The sequence below is a fragment of the Perognathus longimembris genome, chromosome 22 (assembly GCF_023159225.1).
Source record: "Perognathus longimembris pacificus isolate PPM17 chromosome 22, ASM2315922v1, whole genome shotgun sequence".
NCBI lineage: Eukaryota > Metazoa > Chordata > Mammalia > Rodentia > Heteromyidae > Perognathus > Perognathus longimembris.
This window is the reverse complement of record NC_063182.1, coordinates 862,229-880,015: the sequence shown is the minus strand read 5'-3', so window position 1 is coordinate 880,015 and position 17,787 is coordinate 862,229. Positions and strand designations below refer to the sequence as shown.

Genomic DNA, 17,787 nt, shown 5'->3' with positions numbered 1-17,787 from the left:
CCCCACCTCAGCAGGCCACACCCCTCCAGAAGGACACGCCCCACCTTAGCAGGCCACACCCCTCCAGAAGGACACGCCCCCACCTCAGCAGGCCACACCCCTCTTCAGCTGGGCCTCACCCCTCCAGAAGGACATGCCCCACCTCAGCAGGGCACACCCCTCCAGAAGGACACGCCCCACCTCAGCAGGCCACACCCCTCAGAAGGGACACGCCCCACCTCAGCAGGCCACACCCCTCCAGGACACGCCCCACCCTAAGGACACGCCCCACCTCAGCAGGCCACACCCCTCTTCAGCTGGGCTCACCCCTCCGGAAGGACCAACCGCCCCACCACAGCTGGGCACGCCCTAGGGAAAAGCATGCTCTCAGCAGGGCACGCCCCACTTTGGGGGCCCTGGCTTGGCTTGAACAGAAGGACCCTAGCAGGAGCCCTAATGCCCCGCGCTCTGCTGTCCAGGAGCGCCTTGGGTGAAATAATGACTCCTTAAGGGCTAGACTTGAGTTTCCTGCGGAGGGCAGAGCCTTCCCCCGCAGGGGGCCCTGGCTCGTCACCTGCAAAGCTCCCCAAGGGGAGCCAGGGCCCCACCCCCACCCATCCGCTCACTCAGGAGCTGAGAGGAGGCTCCGGCGTGCGTGTGAGCGCACGTCCTGATGCTGGGGAAGCACTGGGCCGGGGTGAGGCGGGCTGCGGGGTCAGGGGGCACACCAGCCTTCCGCCTCAGAGCCCTGGGGGTGGGGGCCCGTGGGCACGGAGCTGGAGGCTGCACTAGGAGGAGAGGCCGGGCCAGGTAAGGAGCGAGTCCTCGTCAGAGGGAGGGCTCTGCACCCGTGGAGCCCCCTCCTGAAAGACTGCGTGGAAAGCCGCAGAAAGGCAGACACGCTCGGCTCCGCTTGGCGTGGGAGCCGAGGAGGCAGACATCTGGACTCTGACCGGCTCCTCAGCTCCCCGCCCCGGACCACCCAGCCCCAGCTGCGGGTACAGCTCGAGTCCTGTGATGCTAATGGGCTCAGTGAACCGGAGCCCTTCAAGCCCTCCTGGTCCCTGGAGAAACCCAGGGCTGTGCCGGGAACAGTCCACAGGCCCCTTGGCAGGGGATCTGCGCATCACCTCCGGCAGGTCCACACACCAAAGTGTGGAGCCGTCGAAGCCGCGTGGCCCAAATCTCCCAAGTCCTGCCAGACGGATGTGCACTGTAGAGAGATTTTATAGAGAGATCGAGTCTCTTAATCATGGTAACACTCACGTTGTTCAAGAGCTTATCATGGTCGCGTTCCTGCTGAACTGAGAGTGGGGGAAGAAAAAGGAACCTGAACTTTGGATTGGTTCTCCACCGGGTGCAGTTAGCGACGTCTCCACCAGGGGGCACCGCCACCCCAGCCCTCGCTGGCTAGTCAGCTTGGGCCTCCGCAAGTGGGAGAGGTCACCCCCAAGGGGTGAGGAAAGCGCGTTTCTCCATCCTTACTGCCGTTCCCCCTTGCACACACGAGGAGTCGGGGTCCCAGGGGAGTCAGGTAACCGGGCCGGCTCTGGGAATCCGTGGCCCTGGGCTCCCCGCGGTTAGAAGTCCTGTGGGAGGTCCACACACAACAGCAGGCTTTTCCGGGGTCCCCAGCCCCCGTCAGGCCCCACGCCCGGCGCGGCATCCGGCTGTCCCACCGCAACCGTGGCAAAGGAGGGGAAGTCGGGGTGACCACACACGACCTATTCAGACAGCGGGGACCCCGGGCCAGAGGTTCCCACAGGCACGCCAGCCACACTGCCGGCCTCCCAACCCACAGGTAACGGTCAGGCACTGGTGTCCGGAGCCGGCTCCCCGCGGTTCTCACCCAGAACCTCTGGGACCGGCCTAGGATCTCTGTGTTGCCAGGTTACCCCCACAGTTCTGTCATGTAGGCGCTACTGGGGCTGACCGGTCTTGCTCATTTCAGCCCAGTATGTACGTGTGTGTGTGTGTGTGTGTGTGCGCGCGCAGCGCGCACGTAGGTCCTGGGGCTTGACCTCAGGGCCTGAGCACTGTCCCTGGCTTCTTTTGCTCAAGGCTAGTTAGTGCTCTACCGCTTGAGCCACAGTGCCACTTTTTGCTTTTTTGGTAGTTTGGTGGAGAAAAGAGTCTCACACACTTCCCTGCCCAGGCTGTGTTCAAACTGCGTTCCTCAGGTCTCGGCCGCCTGAAGAGCTAGGATCACAGGCGTGAGCTGACAGCACCCAGCCCAGGATTCTTAATGAACTCTCCCCAAATAACCTTAGAAATCCTCTTCGCTCAAATCTCATTTCTCCTCCATTCATTTCCCCTGGAACAACCCTATAATCTCCCTTCCTACAGGAAATTCTCCCCTTATGGACTCCTTTCTCATCACAGGAGATAGTTATTACAAAATAGGATTTAAAAACATAGCTGGGCACTGGTGGCTCATGCCTGGAATCCTAGCAGTTGACCAGCAAAAATCTGGCCGTGGAGTTGGGGCACAAGTGGGTAGTGTACCCAGCCTTGAGCAAAAAAGCTAAGGGACAGCATCAAGGCCTTGGGTTCAAGCCCTAGGACCTGCACAAAAAGGTAAACCATAAAAAACAGGATTAAAGAACATGATTCAGCCGAGCACCAGTGGCTCACACCTGCAATCCTAGCTACTCAGGAGATTGAGATCTGGGGATAGCAGTTCAAAGCAGCCTGGGCAGGAAAGTCCGAGAGACTCTTATCTCCAGTTAACCACCAGAAAACCACCAGTGGCGCTGTGGCTCAAGTGGTAGATCTCAAGCTTTAAGCTGAAGAGCTCAGGGACAGCACCCAGGCCCAGAGTTCAAGCCCGACGGCTGACAAAAAAAAAGCAAGATTCAATAACATGTCTGAGTCATATTACAGATAATTTTATTATGCATATGTTTTACATTGTCACACAGTATATATTTATACATTATATAGAGACACAGGCCTTTAGGCCTAGTGTATAGATTTATGCATTCATAATGTTATAGAGCTGAGAAGGCCCACCTAGTCGCTTGCTCCTTTTCTCCCCCAGTTTACAGACAGGTCAATTGAGGTCCCCCAAGTGCACAAGTCACAGGGCTCTGGTGACTGAGCTTCCTGGGCCCCGTGTCCCCACTCTCTTGGGTGCGAGTTCACCAGATTTAACTGCCCCTCCGCCTCTGCCTCTGGATGCCTCCCTTGCTCGCGGAGGCTCGTGGCCCGCCGGTGCCCCTCAGCCCCTCCGTCAGGGCCATCGGCACAGCTGGAGTCGCTTAGCCAGCTGTTTATGGGTCTCTGCTCTGGTGTTTATGGCTCTGCTTCGGCTCTGCTCTGTGTCCCCCGCTCCTGGGAGGCAGCTTGGGACGTTGGGACCCCGCCGGATGGGCGACGGCTGGGCCCTGGCCAGGCTCTGCCTCGCCCTCCTTTCAACATTCAGCCTTTCCCAGGGAGGCGGGAAAAAAACAGCAGGATGCCACACGCTAGGATCGGGTGAGAAAACAGAAACCCGGGAGAGGCAAGAGGAAGTGTAAAAATATATTCTGTGTGCCCGTGGCACTTAGTAGAGGCAAAAATAGGCCAAATGTATCTGTTGCCTGTTATCAATCTATCACTTATCATCTACCTTCCCTATCATCTATCTGTCTATACCTATCTTGCTGTCTATCCATTCATTATCTATGTATGTCTGTCTATCTACTTACAAATACCATTATGGAAAATTTAGAATATAGAGACAAGTAGGAAAGCATAAATGTCAATATTCCACCACCTAGACACAGCCCCTCTTCACCCCTCTCGTCTGCAGCATTGTTTTGTGAAAAGGAGAACACACAGACTGTTAGAATTATGTTTATGGTTATAATGAAGGTGATGTATAGCGGGGTTCCGGTTAGGTAAGTCGGGTAAAGAGCGCGTTTCTTGGACGGTGTCACCCCCCCCCCTCGCTCTCTCCCAGGTTTCCCCTCCCGTTCCTACCCCTGTGTCGTAGCGTTCACGTTCATTAGTGCCTAGGAGTCCCACTGCTGCGTCCCGCCCACCCCGTGTCCCTCCGTGCTCCACCTCCCCCTGCCCCGTCCGCCCACCCCGTGTCCCCTCCGTGCTCCACCTCCCCTGCCCGTCCGCCCACCCCGTGTCCCTCCGGGCTCCACCTCGCCTGCCCGTCCACCCACCCCGTGTCCCTCCGCGCTCCACCTCGCCTGCCCGTCCGCCCACCCCGTGTCCCTCCGTGCTCCACCTCGCCTGCCGTCCGCCCACCCCGTGTCCCTCCGTGCTCCACCTCGCCTGCCCATCCGCCACCCCGTGTCCCTCCGTGCTCCACCTCGCCTGCCCGTCCGCCCACCCCGTGTCCCTCCGTGCCTCCACCTCGCCTGCCCATCCGCCCACCCCGTGTCCCTCCGCGCCTGTGCTCCACCTCGCCTGCCCGTCCGCCCACCCCGTGTCCCTCCGTGCTCCACCCTCCCCTGCCCGTCCACCCACCCCGTGTCCCTCCGGGCCCCTGCTCCACCTCGCCTGCCCAAAGACCAGACTACACGAACAAAACAAGGAAAAGAAGAAGAAAACCTCTTGTTTCTATTCAGACACCATTGTTTGCGAATGTCCTTTGGCTTTTATTTCCCTTTATTTTAGTTTTGAGACTCATCGTCCTCCTGCCTCAGCCTCACACGTGCTGGAGTTACAGGTGTGCATCGCTGTGGCCCAACCGCGAACCTCCTTCTCGTGTCAGTAGATTGGGAATATCTTTACATGCTCTTAAATCGTGTTCTAGCTAGGCCAGTGGCTCATGCCTGTAATCCTAGCTACTGAGAAAGCTGAGATCTGAGAATTGTGGTTCAAAGCTAGCCCAGGTCAAAAAGTCCATGAGACTCATCTCCAATTAAACAGCCAAAAAGCTGAATTGGAGGCATGGCTCAAGTAGTAGAGCTCCAGCTGTTAGGGGAAATGCTGAGCAAGAGCAAGCTGCCCTGAGTCCAAGCCTTGGTGGAGTAACAAAAAGATTAAAAATAAATAGGTAAATAAAATGATACACATATAATGAATGCCGGGCTAGATTCACCTCCCCTGGTGCAGGGATGCTAAGCTTACTCCTTACCAGTGCTCCCCTTTCCACCCTCTCCCCTGGGCGCCCGACCCCGCGGGTGGCCAAGGTGGAGCGAAGGGACACGGGCTAGCCTAAGGTGCACGCGGCTCCGAACGAGATCCCCTTTTCCTCCCTCCTTACCCGCCAAGGAAGCCAGGCGCACACGGATCTCGGAGACGCTTCGGAGAGCAATCCGATTTAATCGGGAGGGGCTCACAGTAATATAGTGATGATGATGAGATTGAGCAGGAGCTGGCGATAGGCTGGCGAGCTTGTCCGTCCAAGAGCAGCTCCCAAGGACCTCCCTCACGGGCTAACGTCACTTCCCATAGTACCCGCCCCTCTGGGCAAAGCGCAGGAAAGGGGAGCGCACGCGCTCGCTGACCGCAAGATGGGGGATGGTCTCAAAGCTACCTCTTCTGGTTCGGACCCAGAAGGAGATAGGTGTGGCTCACTTCCACACTGCCCCCAGGGCTGGGGGAAGGGCGGCCTCTCGGGAGCGCTCTCCTCGCCCTTCCCCCCTTAAGGCCAAGATGAATCCCCAACCATGAGGACTGTGTGCCTGCCTGTCCAGCCCGGCCCGTGGCCAGACCCTCTGCACAGCTGGAGTCACTGCCACCCGTCATAAACCGGCCACGAACTCGTCCACCGGGGAGTCTCCCTCCACGCGAGCCAGGTTTCCATTTCCAGCGAGTTGCAGCTGGACGGGCAGCTGGCGCTGGGATTCTCAGATCTTAGCTAGGATTGTAGGTGTGAGCCCCCGGTGCCCCAGCTAGCCTCCCACGATTGACCCTCCCGCCTCACCTTCCCACGCGCGAGATCACAATGTGGCCGCCGGGCCTGGCCTACGTTGGCTTTTGATTTTGAAAAGGAATCCAAGTCATACACATTCACCGCGTCTTGTCCAAAAATACACACAAGCCAGCCTAAGGGAGGGGGAGCACGGGGTGACGGAAGCTAAGTGCTGCTTGCACTTGGCATGGTAAGGGGGCTTGGACATCAACAGGCACAGTGGTCCCCTCATTGTACAGGGGTGCCTTGGCAAGCTTTTGGATTTGATGGGTTTCTTGGAGTTGCTGGCGTGGCCTTCCACTCCGAAGCCCCACCCCCACCCCTCTGCCTCCCTTCCAGAGCTGCGTGGCAGCTTCTCCCCCCCCCCCCCCCCACATTAGCTACACGGTGACCATCTCCGGTGTCATGCAATACCCTGCTTCATGGACCGCACCGCAGCTGGCGACGGTGGGATCCCGTCGAGCTCTTAGTACCGTAAACAAAGGCCTGTGAGCGTTCTTGTGGCCCGGCTCCTCGAGCGCACCCGCGGTTATCCACGGGACTGCCGTGCCCTGTGGCTCTCTCAGGCCCGCTAGACCTAGCGGCAGGAGCCAGGGCGACCTCCTCCTCCCCCGGCCCCGGGCCAGCGCAGCCCGCTGCTCTTTCTGGCATTTGGGGTAACACAGCACAGGTCCCCCGCACCGCCCAGCCGGGCCCATCCCTGCCTCTGCAGAGATGGAGTCTCAGTGTGGAGGAGCTCCCGGCCTCCCCAGAGCTCCGCTTCCACAAGTGCCCTGGCGGGGGGAGGGGGGCAAGCCGCGGGGGGGGCGGGGGTCTGCTCTAGCTGAGTGCAGGCCCGTGGGGACCCCACGCGGGAGCAGGAAGCCAGCGGTCCCCGGAGGATCGAAGCCAGCCTGGACAGACGGAGCTGAGAGACTCGCCTCCCAAACCGCGACCAGAGGCGGGAGTCCCACGGCGGAGCCCCGGCCTCGCCTGGAAGAGCCGAGCGGGGGCGTCGGGCCCCCGAGGTCAAGGCCCGCGTCAGGCCCCGCACACCAGCGGGTCAGCAGCTGCCCCTGCCCCTCGGGCCCCCGGGTGAGGACAGAGGGGGCGAGGCCTGCGCCCCCTGGACGGTGTCCGCTCCCCGCCCGCCCTGCGCCCGGGAGCTCGGGTCCCTTCCCCTCCCCGAGAAGGACACGCGGGGCGGGGAGGGGGGGCTGGAGGGCCCCCTCCTGTGGGCCCCTGGGGTGGCCATGGTGCTCCCGCCGTCGCTCCCGTGGCAGGCTGGCGGGCTCAGGCGCCTCGCGTGGCCCCCCCCGCCGTGCAGGCCCCCGGCTGCCGGCTTCCCTTTCTGACCTGTGCCCGGGCCGTGGCGGCGGACTGGCCGTGAACAGAGGAGGAGGGGCAGCGGGAGCCCACGCGGCCAGGCGGAGGTCCCGGGGAGGAGACGGCCGCCCCCCCCCCCCTCCCCCGTCTCCCTGGCACTCAGGTGCGGCTCCCAGGGACAGCAGGGGCCGGCGGAGGCCCAGGCACGGCCCAGGGAAGCGCAGGACGCGGGGCCCCGCACACCACCGGGCCTCCTGCCTCTCAGCAAACCCCGTCGGTGAGTCCCCAGCTCCGGGCAGGCCGGGCTGGACTCAGATGGTCACACCGTGTGCCCCCGGACTCAGATGGTCACACCGTGTGCCCGGGGCCTCCGTCCCCAGTGGGCTGGACTCCGATGCGCACACCGTGTGCCCGGGGCCCTCCATCCCCAGTGGGCTGGACTCCGATGGTCACACCGTGTGCCCGGGGCCTCCGTCCCCCAGTGGGCTGGACTCCGATGGTCACACCGTGTGCCCGGGGCCTCCGTCCCCAGTGGGGCTGGACTCAGGTGCTCACACCGTGTGCCCGGGGCCTCCGTCCCCAGTGGGCTGGACTCCGATGGTCACACCGTGTGCCCGGGGCCCTCCGTCCCCAGTGGGCTGGACTCCCGATGCGCACACCGTGTGCCCGGGGCCTCCGTCCCCGGTGGGCTGGACTCCGATGGTCACACCGTGTGCCCGGAGTGGGGTCTCCTCCGTCCCCAGTGGGCTGGGACTCAGGTGCTCACACCGTGTGCCCGGGGGCCTCCGTCCCCAGTGGGCTGGGACTTCCGATGGTCACACCGTGTGCCCGGGGCCTCCGTCCCCAGTGGGCTGGACTCAGGTGCTCACCACCGTGTGCCCGGGGCCTCCGTCCCCAGTGGGCTGGACTCCGATGGTCCACACCGTGTGCCCGGGGCCTCCGTCCCCAGTGGGCTGGACTCCGATGCGCACACCGTGTGCCCGGGGCCTCCGTCCCCGGTGGGCTGGACTCCGATGGTCACACCGTGTGCCCGGGGCCTCCGTCCCCAGTGGGCTGGACTCCGAGGTGCTCACACCGTGTGCCCGGGGCCTCCGTCCCCAGTGGGCTGGACTCCGATGGTCACACCGTGTGCCCGGGGCCTCCGTCCCCAGTGGGCTGGACTCCGATGGTCACACCGTGTGCCCGGGGCCTCCGTCCCCAGTGGGCTGGACTCCGATGGTCCACACCGTGTGCCCGGGGCCTCCGTCCCCAGTGGGCTGGACTCCGATGGTCACACCGTGTGCCCGGGGCCTCCGTCCCCAGTGGGCTGGACTCCGATGGTCACACCGTGTGCCCGGGGCCTCCGTCCCCAGTGGGCTGGACTCCGATGCGCACACCGTGTGCCCGGGGCCTCCGTCCCCGTGGGCTGGACTCCGATGGCTCCAACACACCGTGTGCCCGGGGCCTCCGTCCCCTGGGGAGCCCGCTTGTCGCCCTGTGTGCCCAGGGCGCGGCCCAGACTCCAGGGTGTGGCCAGCTGCGCGGCTGGGCCTGTGGGTGGCCGGGCCAGGCCCCGCCCCCATCTGTCTGACCCCAGGCCCTGCCTCCTGGCCACCGTGCTGCGCGGTCCCCGCCCTGCCGCCCCCCACCTTGCCTCACACCCCCTCCTGGCCTGCCCCCCCCCCATCCGCCGTGCCGCGGAGGTGAGCCCTGGGGTGCTCGCACAAGGCACCATTCATCCAGGCGGCTGCTGATGAAAACCATGTGTGGTGGGGCCGGCCAAGGGGTGGGGGCTCCGGAAGCCAGGCCGAGCCGGGCGAGGACGCGGGGGGGGGGGCTGCGGAGGGGGGGCTGACCCGAAGGCCTTCCAGGCTGGGGAGCTCTGGAGCTAGACTGAGGCCAGGGAGACGAGGCCCTTCCCGGTTCCTGGCAGGCTCTCTGGGAAGGGCAGGCGCTGCCCCCAGGGCTGCGTGTGAGGAGGAGGCGCGTCTGTCTGTCTGTCTGTGTGGGAGCTGAAATCTGCTCAGCCCTAAGCCCTTCACTCCCAATCCCTTCAGGCCTCCGAGGGAGGCTCACAGGGTGCGGGGCTCACGCCAGCCACAGCAAGGGGAGGCCGGGGCCACGCGGTACGGTGCCAGCCTAGCAAGCGTGAGGCTCTGAATTCAAACTCCCCGTGCCACCCGCAACGTGGCCACCGTCCTCACAGTTCCTGAGCTTTGCAGGTGTCCGATAAAGAGACTGACTTCCTTCTTTCTCGTTGTTTTCCCTCCTGTTGCCACTTGTCCTTGCTCCTCCTCTCTTCCCCCCCTCTCACGGGCGGGAGGAAGAAGGAAGGGAAGCAGAAGAACGTGAGAGGAGAGGGGACCCGGGTGGCTCATGCCCGTAACCCTAACTACTCAGAGGGATTGAGGTTCAACAAGTCCACAAGACTCTCGGCTCCAATTCACCGAGAAAACGCCGGAAATGGAGGGGTGACCCGGGGGGTGGGGTGCCGGCCTTGAGAGAAGAAGCCGAAGGGAAGTTCAGAGACCTGAGTTCAAGCCTCATTATTGGCACAGGCCACACACGCGCGCGCGTGCACACACGCACACAGCCACACCCATGCCACCCACACTCACGGGAGGGATGAGGGGCCTGCAGACAAGGCTGCCTGCTCTTTGTGTTGTTGTTGATATTCATGGGACTTGAACCCAGGGCCCAGGGCGCTGTCCCTGAGCTTTTCTGCTCAAGGCTAGTGCCCTACCACTTGGGCCACACAGCTCCACTTCCAGTCTTTCTGGTGGTTCACTGGAGATAGGAGTCTCAGGCTGGCTTTGAGCGTCTATCCTCAGATCTCAGCCTCCTGAGTAGCTGGGATTACAGGCGTGAGCCACCAGTGCGAGAGGGTGTTCACTCGAGTTTCTTCTACTCAGCATTGTGCCGGGGATCTACTCAGGGCCATTAGGCAAGAAGAAGGAAAACCATTCAAGTTGAAAAGGAAGTAGCTAAACTCTACTCACAGATGACACGATCTTACATATAAAAAGCCCTGAGTAACCCCTACATAACTATTAAAAAATTCAGCAAGATTGCAGGGTCCAGGATCAATGTATTTTTTTTATACTTACATAGTGAACAATCCATGATTAAATTAAGAAAAACATTATTCACAATAGCAAAAAGAATAAAATACACAGAAATTTAACAAAAGATTTAGAACTCAGAAAATTACAGCTGTAGAAAGAAGTGAAAAGATTTAAATAAGTGGAAAAACATCATATATTCATGAACTGGAAGAGATACGTTAGCGTAGTTAACATTCAAGTACTCCTGACACTGGTCTAGAGTTGACACAATCCCTATCAAAATTCCAGATGATTTCTTTGTTCAAACCGGCCAGCTGATTTTAAAATTCAGGTGGAATTCCAAGAGATCCAGAATCGCAAAAACAATCCTGAAAAGGAAGATTCAAGTAGAAGGACTCACTCCCAGATTTCAAAACTTACTACCAAGTAATAGTATTCAAAACAGTGTGGTAGTAGAACAAGGCTAGATCTATAGGTCAATTGCGAGTCCAGAAACAAATCCTGGGCAACAGATTGTCAATCACGGGGCCAAGACCATTCCATAAGAACAACCTTTTAAATAAATAAGACAGAGGAGCAAGGAAAGAACTTGGGTCTGGGATCAGGAAAACTTTGATTCTGCCTCGGTGTGACTGAGCCGATGGCTTCACATAGAGATCAAGTTTTCTCATTTGTTAACACAAAGAGAGAGCTCTGCTCGTGAGCCTAGACGCAGAAATCGCCTTCTATGACGCCCTCACGGGGCCAGGGCCTGGGGCATGGCCAGTGGGGCAGGGCCTGGGGCATGTCTACAGGCCAGAGCCCTCACGGGGCCAGGGGCCTTGAGGGTCCTGGAGCTTTAGGGTCTGGGGGTCTCGTATGCCCCTCCCCAGCCCTGGAGGGTGACGCCTTCTTCCGGAAGAGGTCGGGTTGGGGCTCGAGTCTGCAGACGGGGCTTGGCGGAGCCCTGTGGGCTGGTAATAAACGAACAGGAAAGGAGGCTCCATTACGCAGGAATGTCTGCGGCGGGGGGGGGGGGGGGGGGGCGGGGGGTGTGCGGGGAGGCGTGGCAGCCCTGCAGCCTCGGGCCTGGCAGGAGGGGGGCCCCTCGCTCACCCCTCCTGGAGTGGGGCCAGTAGCCAGATGTTCCTGGCCCCTGGGGAGGAGCGTGGGGGTGGGGAGGAGCAGCCTCCCAGATGCTGGGCCTCCCCAGCGCCTCCTCCCAGCTGGGCTCAGGTGGCTCCCATTCCTCCGCGCCCCCCGGGGACCGTGGGTTCCGCTCACCCTGTCCCGCCGGATGCCGCCATTGGCGTTCTGTGTGAACCCAGTGCGAGCCCCTCCGCGGCGGCCAGGTGAGGGCCGCGTCCTCCGCCTTGGATGGGGGACACTGGGGGGCAGTCTCGATGTCCCCCTCCTCTGCCCCCCCCGCCTGGCGGGAGGGAGCGTGGCGCACCGTGACAGCGCCCCGTCATGTGCGTTTGCCCAGGCTCAGACGTGGGGAGACCCGGGGAGAGTGACAGCCGGCAGCTAAAGGAGACCCCCACTCTCCTCCTTGGAGAAAGGCCATGTGACAAGGCCGCGCAAGGGGTGGCCCTCGTGGGAGGCTGGGGGAGGGGCCCCACCATGAGGGGGAAGCCAAGCCCGCAGCCAGCTGCATGGAGCCAGCGACCCCACTGACATCCAATCGTACACACGCTCCCTGTATACAAGCCCAGCTGCTCTGCGGCTCCTGCAGTGTGCGCTACACACACACACACACACGCATGCACACACACACACAAACCCAGCTGCTCTGCGGCTCCTGCAGTGTCTGCTACACACACACGCATGCACACACATGCACACACATACAAACCCAGCTGCTCTGCGGCTCCTGCAGTGTCTGCTACACACACACACACACACGCATGCACACACACACAAACCCAGCTGCTCTGCGACTCCTGCAGTGTCTGCTACACACACACACACACACGCATGCACACACACACACAAACCCAGCTGCTCTGCGACTCCTGCAGTGTCTGCTACACACACACACACACACGCATGCACACACATACAAACCCAGCTGCTCTGCGGCTCCTGCAGTGTCTGCTACACACCACACACACACACGCATGCACACACATACAAACCCAGCTGCTCTGCGGCTCCTGCAGTGTCTGCTACACACACACACACGCATGCACACACATACAAACCCAGCTGCTCTGCGGCTCCTGCAGTGTCTGCTACACACACACACACACACACACACACACATGCACACACACACAAACCCAGCTGCTCTGCGACTCCTGCAGTGTCTATTATGCACACATACACATACATACATGCACAATACATGTACACACATACACGTGCACACATATCCACATACACATATCCCCCCCACACATACATATACACATATGCGTCTACACACACTAATAATAGAACAGTGCCACTAATGACACGCTCGCTGATTCACTGAGTATTCACGAAGTGCCAGGCCCTTCTGAGGCGTTGTTTGGTCATTCCACTGTTTCCATCAGGAGGTGACGTTACTTGCCTGGGGTCACAGATACACTGAGTCGAGGAGCCCTGCCCGGACCCGGCCTGCCCTCTGCCCCTTGCAGACACCCCGTGCCCTGCCCCCCTCCCTGCCTGCGGGCTGAGTCGGAGGCTCACCACAGAAACCCTCTGCCTCGCCTCGCCCTTGGTCCACAGTCCCACAGACCTGGCTTGTCCAGGTTCCGGCTATAAACCATCCTCTTAGCTCCTTGGGTAGACACAGTTGTTCCCAAAACAGGGCTTTTTAACTGGAAGGGGCAGCGGCCAAACCCATTCTGAGTCACTGAGTTCTCGACCCTCCAGGCCTCTGCCTTCTCTCTCCCCCCTGGCCCCTCAAGCCAGCCCCGAGGACCTGCCTGACAGTGCGCCTGGCCCTGGGTTGGCACTGGGGCCGGGGTGGGGGGAGCAGAGCTGGGCTTCCATCCTCTGAGATCTGGTAGCTTATCCCGAGGCTCAGAAAGGAGAGGCTTCCTTGCAGACACAGGAGGGCCGAAGGGCAGGGCAGAGTTAAGTCTCCTTGTGCCTGGGCAGGGTTTTGTCTGGGAAGCCAGAGGTCTGAGCATTGCGTGCTGCCTTTCAGATCCTAGCTGATGGGAGATGCCGAGTCCAGAGCTGTTCCAACATGGCGCGAGGAGCGTGTAAGTGCGGCACACTTTCCCTGTGCATTCTCTCCCTTACTCTCCTGATGGTCTGACAAGTAGGTGCCATTTTCCACATTTCCCCTAAAATCAGGAACAAGACAAGGAGGCCCACTCTCTTCACTCCTATGCAATATAGTTCTGGAATTCTTAGCCAGGGAAATAGGACAAGAAAAGGACATTAAAGGGATCCACACAGAGAAAGAAGAAATTAAACTATCCCTGTTTCCAGATGACATGATCCTATACCTAAAGGACTGAAAAACTCCACCCCAAAACTCCTAGAGCTAACCAACCATGTTGGCAAATAGCAGGATACAAAATTAACCCACAAAAACCAGTACCCTTTCTTTATGCCAACAGTGTACAAGCAGAAAGGGAAATCATGGAAAGAACCCCATTTGCAAGAGCCTCAAAAAGAATAAAGTACCTAGGAATTGACCTAATCAAAGATGTAAAAGGATCTATTTAGTGAAAACTACAAAAATCTAAAGAGAGAAATCAAAGTGGAAACCAGGAAATGGAAAGACTTTCCATGCTCATAGATAGGTAGAATCAATATTTTAAAATGGCTATATTGTCAAAAAATAATATATAAATTTAATGCAATCCCCAAGAAAATCCCAATAACATTCTTTACTGAAATAGAAAAAGCAATACAAAATTTCATATGGAACAACAAAAGACCTAGAATAGCCAAAGCAACTCTAGGCAAAATAAGCAGTGCAGGAGGTATCACAATACCAAATTTCAAGCTTTATTACAGAGCCATAATAACAAAAACAGCCTGATACTGGCACAGAAAGAGACATGAAGATCAATGGAATAGGTTAGAAGACCCAGAAATAAAAACACATACTTACAGTCAGCTGATATTTGACAAAGGAGCCAAAGACATACAATGGAATAAACAGAGCCTCTTCAACTATTGGTGCCAGGAAAACTGGGCAGCCACATACAGAAATCTCAAAGTGGATCCCAGCCTGTTACTATGCACTAACATCAACTCAAAATGGACTAAAGACCTCAACATCAGACCTAACACTCTGACTCTATTGCAAGATAGAGTGGGAGAGACACTAGAACTTATAGGCACAGGCAGGAACTTCCTGAACAAAGTCCCAGGGGCACAACAGATAGGAGAGACTGGAAAAATGAGACTCCATCAAAATAAAACATTTCTGCACAGCTAAAGACATAGCTACTAAACTAGAAAAACAGCCAACCATTTGGGAAAAGATCTTCACCAGCAATGCAACAGACAAAGGCCTAATATATCCATCATATACCGGGAGCCCAAGAAACTAATGTCTCCGAAATCTAATAAACCAATCACAAAATGAGCAAGGGAGCTAACGAGAGAGTTCTCAGAACTAGAAATAAAAATGGTACAGAAACACACGAGCAAATGCTCACCATCCCTGGCCGTAAAGGAAATGCAAATGAAAACAACCTTGAGATACTACCATACCTCAGTCAGAATGGCCTATATTCTGAATTCAGACAACAACAAATGCTGGCAGGGGTGCAGAGGAAGAGGAACCCCACTGCACTGAGCTGCTGGTGGGAACGTAAACTCGTACAACCACTCTGGGAAGTCCAGAGGTTCCTCAAAACACTAACCACAGAGCTTCCCTACCACCCAGCCATACCGCTCCTGGGCATCCACCCTGAACATCATGACCCCAGACATGACAAGGACACCTGCACGTCCATGTTCAATGTCACAGTGTTCTCAATAGCCAAGGTATGGAAACAACCCAGATGCCCCACAATAGATGAGTGGATCCAAACAATGTGGTACCTGTATACAATGGAATTTTACACTGGCATTCGAAGGATAAAAGAATAGCATGCACAGGGAAGTGGATGGAAGTAGAATGAGTCATGTTGAGCAAGATAAGCCAAGAGCAGAGAGACAAATGGTGCGTGGCTCTTTACCTCATACATGGAATATACGGGCGCATCTGAGGGAAGCTGGGAGGAGGGTGCAGAACGAGTGGAACGCGGGTGACAAAATACAGCAGGGAGCCCATCATCGCAACGGACAGTGATGAGCGTGAACTAAGCCACTCAAGGACGGAGATGCAAGGGAGGCAATGAGAGAGAAAGAGGGAGCCGACGATGCTAAACAAAAGGAAAGAAATGCACATGCCGCCCGATCCGGAATAAATGGTTTTATTGTTAACGTTCATAGACTTCATAAGCTTTGTACAGTACAACGGTGATTTTCATCATTGTGAAGGTTAAAATGTGTACTGTGAAATGTATGTAGTTACTTAATCTCAATTAAAAAAAAAAAGAAAAATTCTGGGAGAGTGCCCAAGCCCTGAGTTCAAGTCCCTTTACGGACACTAAACCAATAAAAAAAAATTTTTAAAACCTCATACTGTTCATTTTTTTTAATTTACAAAAGCTGAGCATCCGCTCAGGGCAGGCCTGTCATTGTAATCCTCGCTACTCAGAAGTCTGAGATCTGAGGACTGAAGTCTGAAGTACCCTGGGCAGAAAGGTCCAAGAGACTGGCCTGCGCACGGATGGCGTCGGCGTGGCCGTCGGCATGACCGCCGGGCCTGCTTCCGCGGGCGCCCCTGCAGTGACCCCATCCCGGTGGGCCCGTTGAGGAGCGCATGGTCTGCGCCCCTGCAGTGTCCCCATCCCGGTGGGCCCGTTGAGGAGCGCGTGGTCTGCGCCCCTGCAGTAACCCCACCCCGGTGGGCCCGTTGAGGAGCGCGTGGTCTGCGCCCCTGCAGTAACCCCACCCCGGTGGGCCCGTTGAGGAGCGCGTGGTCTGCGCCCTGCAGTGACCCCACCCCGGTGGGCCCGTTGAGGAGCGCGTGGTCTGCGCCGTGTGCTGGGTAACTTCTTAGAGCTGGGGATTCAGAGGGAGTGTGCCCCCCATTCAGTAGACAGCACCCAGTTGTCACCTGCGGGCTCTGGATAATGGCTTCTGATTCACTTGGCAGGGGGTGGGGAAGCAGCTACTGGGTGATGAGCCGCACAGCCTCACTCCCCCCCCCCCGCGATGGGCGGTGTGGGGAGGCTGCCGTCTGCCCGTCAGGCATAGTTTCCAGGGCGAGCATCTTCAAAGGAGCTCATTCTGAGTTCCTTCTTGAGTCCGGGCCAGGGCGTCCCGGTGGCTAGGTTTCTTTGCGCGTAGAAGAGGCCCCTGTTTTCTTGGTCACGAGAGGACCCCGCTCTCCCCGAAGCGGCTGCGAACCACCTAGCGGGGAGAGGATGGGCAGCGGTGCGCGCGGCTGGGTTCAGCCAAAGCCCGCACGGAAGGCTGCCGGGAGGGTCTCCTCCTCCTCCTTCCAGGCCTCGGTGTCGTCCTCCTGTTTCCCATTACTCCACGCGGCTCCCTTCAAAGCGCCAGCCGCACGGGCCCTTTGATGTCTGGCCGGGGTCTGCCTCTGCCCCTGCCCTGTGGAGACATATCTCTGCTGAGGACCGGGGATGGAGGCCTGGGGGGTCCCCAGGCCTCTACCTGATAGGTGACCCCCGCCCCCCCCTCACTGCAGCCAGGACTGCAGGCTCGGGTGTGTGTGTGTGTGTGTGTGTGTGTGTGTGTGTGTGTGTGTGTGGAGGGATCATCAGAGCCTGGCCAAGGGGAAAGACCCAGTGATGGAGCCCTGCAAAGCGCCTAGGATAGGCCCAGAGAGAGCAGGGCCGCCCCTGGCCACAGGGGAGGCTGGTGGGGCGCCATCCTCCCGGACCACACTGAGCCTGCAGTCTTTGTTCTGCTTGAGTTTCTGGAACTGAGCGGCGCAGCCGAGGGTGGGGGCCGGGTGGGGGTGTCTGGAGTCACCCTGCCTAATCCTGGGCTCTGGCCCTTGTGCGACTCTAGGCAACTTGACGTAAGTCCCGGACACAGCTCGCTTCTCAACCTGTGTCTCCCGAAGAAAGCATGGCGGTGTCCGCATCTGAAGAGGTCCGGGAGTGAAATCAGGGCTCGTAAGCGTGGCGCGCCGGTGAGTGGCTTGTTCGTGGTTAACTGGGGAGAAGAATCTCGCTGGACTTTCCTGCCCCAGCTGGCTTCAACCCCCAGCCCTCGGGTCTCAGGCTTCGGAGGAGCTGGGATTTCAGATGTGGCCACCTCGCCTGCCTAACGCATCGGTACTGTTGATGATGATTAAAAAAAAAAAAAAGAGCGAAGGGGCGCGGCTGTGCGCCTCGCGAATGCACCTCCCAGGAGGGACCAGGGCTTCCACGCAATCCGAGAATGAGCCCCTCAGCCCCCCCCCCCGCCCCGCCCCGATCTCCTGCCTGTAATCCCAAGGCCCCTCCTGGGCACAGGGTGGGTCAGGCCCTGGGCGGGAGGAGGGCCCGGCAAGGGGACGGGAACCTGAGGGGTGAGGCCTTGCAGCCCCATCTCTGGGAGGCAGCCAGACTGGAGGGGAGGGGGGATGGTTTCCTGGCAAAGCAGAAA

At 58.7% G+C, this 17,787-nt stretch overlaps 1 protein-coding gene across 1 annotated transcript in view; it reads left to right on the top strand.

Moving 5' to 3' along the window:
* Ndst1 (N-deacetylase and N-sulfotransferase 1) overlaps nucleotides 1-17,467 on the top strand; it is a 38,677-nt gene extending 21,210 nt beyond the window's left edge. The window contains 4 exon segments of the mRNA XM_048331616.1: nucleotides 7,305-7,418; nucleotides 7,486-8,647; nucleotides 16,008-16,072; nucleotides 17,206-17,467. Coding sequence (XP_048187573.1) covers nucleotides 7,305-7,418; nucleotides 7,486-8,647; nucleotides 16,008-16,072; nucleotides 17,206-17,467 — 1,603 coding nt within the window.
* Nucleotides 17,468-17,787: the final 320 nt, after the last annotated feature.